Source organism: Mus pahari, chromosome X (assembly GCF_900095145.1).
Source record: "Mus pahari chromosome X, PAHARI_EIJ_v1.1, whole genome shotgun sequence".
NCBI classification, from domain to species: Eukaryota; Metazoa; Chordata; class Mammalia; order Rodentia; family Muridae; genus Mus; species Mus pahari.
This window is the reverse complement of record NC_034613.1, coordinates 118,504,428-118,510,510: the sequence shown is the minus strand read 5'-3', so window position 1 is coordinate 118,510,510 and position 6,083 is coordinate 118,504,428. Positions and strand designations below refer to the sequence as shown.

The window sequence follows — 6,083 nt, the reverse complement described above, 5'->3', positions numbered from 1 at the left end:
AGAAGAAGAAGAAGAAGAAGAAGAAGAAGAAGAAGAAGAAGAAGAAGAAGAAGAAGAAGAAGAAGAAGAAGAAGAAGAAGAATAGGATGAGGAGGAGAAGGAGGAGGAGGAGGAGGAAGAGGAGGAGGAGAAAAGGAAGAAGAATGCCAATACTTAATACTTAATGGGGGAATATCCAATCTTCCCAGCAGTTTGGTAAGAAATGAAAGAGTTGATACAAGGAGTCAGGTAACAGGAACACCAACCAAAAAATGCTCAGAATCTGCCCTGCTGGATCACATACTTCAGTTATCTCCCATCAATGGAGTTTTCATCAGCCAATAACCTGTAATCACTCTTAAAGAGAGGCCCTATCAAAGAATAGTTGCATTTAGCTGCCTTCCAAATCTCAAAACAACTGCAAAGTACAAGTTAATATTCAGTTTTACTATATCCAAAGCACATGCAACAGTATATAGTGACATTCAATAGTAGGTGATTGGGATTTGGGTTTTATATAAGATACCTTATATATTTAAACATGATTAAAATCTTCATTAGTAAAAAATATATTAGTAAAAGTATTTTCATTTCAGTAATGATTAATTCTTTAATTTGGAATGGGAAGCTCAATTAGTTTTAATATGATTATCTTAGCATCTTGATTCTACTTGAATTGTAGGGCTTTCTAAACAACCATACTTACCACATGCAATTGACAAGTACACTTGAGAATCTGGTGTCTGGTGTAGGATGCGAAATGGAGCTACTTTAGCAGTGGAGTCTAAGACAGAATCAAGAGTCCCAACCAAGAGCCCTGTTGTAATAGAAAAAAAAAAGGTTAAAGTACAGACTTTGCAAGAGATAAAATAAGTATCAATTTATATGTCAAATTAATGGACTTATTTTTTAAAATGTACTCCAGAGTCATTATTGATATATATATGAAAATTGTTCAATCAGGGACCTGAGTTCAGTCCCTAGAACATAAATTAAAGATGTCAATAGTGATGGCACCTGCTTTGCAATTCCAGCACTGGAGAGGCAGAGACAACTTGGGTTCCTGGAGCTCACTGGTTAGTCCGCTTGGTGAGTTCCAGACCAATGGAAGACCAAGATTCAAAGAGAACCAAGGTAGATGACACCTAAGGAACAACATCCACGGTTGTCCTCTGCACTCCAAGCACATGAGCACACATACACATGCTCACACCTACCTAAACATAACACACACAAAAAAGAATATATATTTGGATTGGAAAAACCAACATTTATAAATATAAGTGGTATTTGGGAAAATGATAATTTAATAAAAATATGTGAGGCTCAATTGTCCAAGTCTCTTACTTGAGGTACTTAGAAAGTTTTATAATAAAGCTGTGTATTTTTTTATTAGACAAGGAGATAGAAGTAGTACCTGAGACTACTAGATGAGCTGAATTCTGGCTTTGTCACTTATGCCAATTTGAACATGTTAAAGTAGTTTCCATTTCTATATCCTTGTTTGTAAAATAAGGGAGACAAAACAGAATCAACTGCAAAGGGTACCATAAAGATTAAATGAGTTATTACTTAGAGCAGTAGTTCTCAACCTTCCTAATGCTGGGAACTCTTCATGTTGTGATGACCTCTAGCCATGAAATTATTTCATCACTACTTCATAACTATAATTACTACTGTTATGAATTGTAATACATATCTGATAAGTAGGATATCTGACATGCAGCCCTGTGTAAGGAGTCACAGCCCACAGCTTGAGAACCATGGACTTAGAGCAATGCTCAGGAAACAGTAGGACATGCAATATTAGTTATTTTGAATTATATAAGAACACTTAAAAATATGTAAATAATGGGGAAATTCTCATTATTGAGAATGTTTTGGCAAAATGATTTCCTTTTCAACAATTCCTAATCCCTCAATTTTGAATTCAAGCATCTTGCTCAATTAGTTCCATTGTAATTATCTGATTATATTTCCTACTACTTCCTGGAACAAAATTTTCTGTTCTCTTAAATAGCCAGCTAATTTTTCCCTTAGGGTTTTTGCTGAACAATTATCTTTTTACTGAGAAATGTTACCAAAAGTGTTCTAGCCCAGTCCAGCTAATCCAAACTGTGCATTTCCTTTAAGACCTACTTCCCTATAAAAAGCTTTAGTAGCAATGCCAAGCAATATTTTCCCTCTTCTCTGGATACTTATAATACTTCAATTCTATACTGCATAACTGGGTATTTACTTATTAGGTTGGCTATTACAATTACTTTGTAAGAGTTTCATATATATATATATATATATATATATATATATATATATATATATATATATATCTCCATCCCTGAGAATAACTATGTTACCTACCTACCTCTGGGTTTGTATCTTAACTCTAAGCACAATGAGGCATAGTGTATGGCCTTAACTATGTCATGGAATGGCTCAACTATATACATCTACTTTTCTATTTTCAAAAGCATTGGTTGGCTGAGTGATGCTTTTGCTCTATGAACATTACTTTTTAACTTATCATATATAATTTCAAAAATTAAGACAACTACAAACCAGGCTTTTGGTACTTTTCATATTTTTACCAACTATAAATGTGTTCAGATTTCAAATTAGCTTTGAATGAAAATATAAGTATGCTGGCATATACGGGATAGGAAATCATCAAAATCATAAATGGAAGCAAAATAGAGAATAAAAGATAGGAAAATTGACTCAGCAGAAAAAATAGGAGTGATAATATGGACTAAATGTAAGATAAAAAGGGTTGGTTAAGAATGTGGTATAATGTCAGTTAGTAACATGACCAAGGATTTGGATAGTGCAAAAATCCCTCAATAATTTCTAGGGAATGGAGAGATGGCTGGGTGGTTAAAAGCATTTGTTCCTTTGAATTTTAGCAAAGTTTCTTTAATGAATGTAGATGCCCTTGCATTTGGAGCATAGATCTTCAGAATTGAGAGTTCATCAGGGGGAGGGTAAGGGGAGGGGATAGAGGATTTTCAGAGGGGAAATTAGGAAAGGGGATAACATTTGAAATGTAAATAAAGAAAATGTCTAATAAAATAAATAAATAGAATTGACTTGAAACAAAACGAAAAGCTCTTGTTCTTGCAGAGGACTCAGCACCCACAGGGTTCACAACTATCCATAAGTGTGCACATGGTGCACATACAGACATGCAGGAAAACAGTTCATGATCATCAAATAAAGTAAATCTAAAAAGTTTTGTTTGTTTTGACCTTTGTGTGTGTGTGTGTGTGTGTGTGTGTGAGAGAGAGAGAGAGAGAGAGAGAGAGAGAGAGAGAGAGAGAGAGAGAGAGAAACACAGAGACAGAGAGTCAGAGAGACAGAGAGAGACAGAGACACACAGAGAGAAAGGTAGGTAGAGAGATGAAGAGGATCTGGAAGGTGTTGGAAGAGGAAAAAATATGATCAAATATATTGTACATACATTTTAAAAGGAAGCATACATGACACCAGTACACTCTGATGCCAAATTGCAAGCTCTGAAAATATACATACAAATAACATACAAACTAAGCAAGTTATATCTAGGAATATATAAAAACAGTTATTGAAAAAAGAGCCCATGCATTGGAAAGAAAGCAAGGAGGGCTACATGGGAAGGTATGGAAAGAGGAACAGGAAGGGGGAAATGGTGTAATTATAGTCTCAAAAATAAAGGGAAAAAATCTTCAAATAAACCAAGTTTAAAAAAAAAAAACAGGACAAAGTGTCACCTACTGACATGCAACAAATTAGGATAGCACACTGTAGTGGGCTTAAATTGAACCGATTTAAAATTGTATAGTGGCACACTTTCATAGCCATATGGCAAGTAGTTCATCCCTTACATAAGAAAATGAAGCAAGATCTTAAAAAAAAGAGTTCTGCAATGGCAGCCTCTAGGTTATAAATCGGATACAGTCAAAAGTTAAGGCGTGGGCTGGAAATACAGTTGATGGCATGCATGGCTAGCATGCATGAGACCCTGAAATTTGATCTTCAGTGCTAAAAAAGAAAAACAAAAGTAAGGTATTAATTGAAGATTTTATTGAAGAACCAAGGATCAGAAAATCTAGACTGATATTATTTAAGAGGAGGTACTGGATAAGAGACAATTGGAATGAAGCAGGGGCCATGATTATGCTTTAACTAGTGAGGAAAGAAATAGAGGAGCTCAGTATACAAAGAAAGAGAATTAAGCATCAAAGTAGTCGCTGTAAAAACTTGGGCATTTAGTCAGGGAGGAAAGAAAGAAGAGCTGAACACATACAGAGAGTCTTCTAAGAGTAATGTGAGTGAAATTACCCAAGAAATGAGGAAAGGAAGAATGTTCTCAATTTGAAGGCAGGACAGTGAACATATTCAAAAGACAAAACAGTAAGTAGCAAAGGACAATCAAAAGAGATGGACTGAAAATCAATGTGTGTGTGCTTGTGTGTGAATACATACAACAAATTGACAAAATTGTCTAGTTTAAGAAATTAAAACTTCTGAAATTATATTGGAATCTCACCACTTAGGAAGATCAGGCATTCAAAGCCAGCTTTAGTTACTTACCAAGTTGGAGGTTGGCCTGAGCTATATGTCCTATCTCAAAGGGGAAAAATTAGTATTTCTTTTCAACAGGGCAGTCTGGCTGCTAGTTTACTTGATACTCATCTTCCAAGAGGTTAATTTTAAACAACATTTGGGGAAAAGAAAAATGTATAGTTGCAAGGAAAGCTACTTATTTATTTATGAGATTTTTAATAAAACTAGCTCAACTGTTATTTCTTTTTTTGCACACATTCTAAAAGATAATTATTAGAAGAACTGGTGAAAAGATAAATAGGTAAAGTTTGAGAGAAAGAGCACTGGTGATGTTGTTGTCCAAGGATCAGAGAGCACAGGAAGAAAACACAAAATTATTTCTAAATGACACAACAGTCCTCTGATATGTTGTGACACTCGGGACAACGTGGTCAAAATCACTGACAAGAAAGGTTATTACTATTTGGAGGGGGGGCAACAGCAGTATTGACAACATTATGTCTTACATAATATAAAAGGAAATTGTTAAGATTTTATAAGTGCATGAAATAGTTAATATAAAGCTATGCAACAAGTAATTTGGAAGCTAGCACTCGAATACATTTCTAGTCACTTGGGGGAACTCTTCCAGCTCATTAAGGTGCAATCATCATCAAGTCCCTACAAGTCATGCAGGAATTAAGTGTGTCAATGTGTGAGTTCTAAAAGTACAAGAAAATAAGCAAGCAGCAATGGGTTGCTTTTCCATATTACACAGAGGTTTATCATCTGACTGCCTGAACATTGAAGCTCATGAATTGGCCTACTCATAGGAAACCTTTGTAACTATCATAAATTCAAAGGAGACTAGACACTATCAGTTGCATGGTAGAATAAGAAATTTGAAAATACAAATACTCTAATTATCCTTTGAATGGCTATTACTAAGACATCAATCAATGTTCTAGAATGTCCATGGATTTTGGTAGCATCCTGGAACGTGGTTACACCCACGTTCTTAAGGAAATAATAAGTACATTAATTAATGTGAAATGTTTTTATTTAATAGAGTAAGATTACAAAAATGCCAAGTTAGGTGATATTTCTAAAGGTAGCTTTTTATGAATAATAATTACTATCCACAAGCCAATTCTTTTGACTAAAGAACTGCGGACTTGGGAGATGAAAAATATCCTGACTAGTCATATAATCTAGCCTCTAGCACATTTACCTCCTCACAGTATCCCTTGCCCTTACTTCTTTAAGGCTTCCTATATCTAAACTAAAGAAGGAATTGTATTCCCAAAGGTTATAGTCAGGGCCCATTATTTGGGTTTATGATCTGTAAACAGAGCTCTTTGCAGAACGACTCTACTTTGCTTAATATTGTTGTCAATACCCTAAAATCCTTATGATTTCAAGGGTCATTTCGTTTTCATTTTGCAGTTAGTTCTACCTACTACATAGCCTATCCTTGTTATAATGATTAAAAGTGTCACTCAGGGCTGGTGAGATGGCTCAGCAGGTAAGAGCACCCGACTGCTCTTCCAAAGGTGCAGAGTTCAAATCCCAGCAACCACATG

General features: G+C 35.0%; 1 protein-coding gene across 2 annotated transcripts in view; it reads right to left on the bottom strand.

The window, feature by feature from the left end:
- The window catches only part of Tbc1d8b (TBC1 domain family member 8B), a 67,725-nt gene that overhangs the window by 52,419 nt on the left and 9,223 nt on the right, over nucleotides 1-6,083 (bottom strand). For both annotated transcript variants that reach the window (XM_021187475.2, XM_029534342.1), the window contains exon 2: nucleotides 686-796. In XM_021187475.2, coding sequence (XP_021043134.1) covers nucleotides 686-796 — 111 coding nt within the window. The remainder of the gene's footprint in view (nucleotides 1-685; nucleotides 797-6,083) is intronic.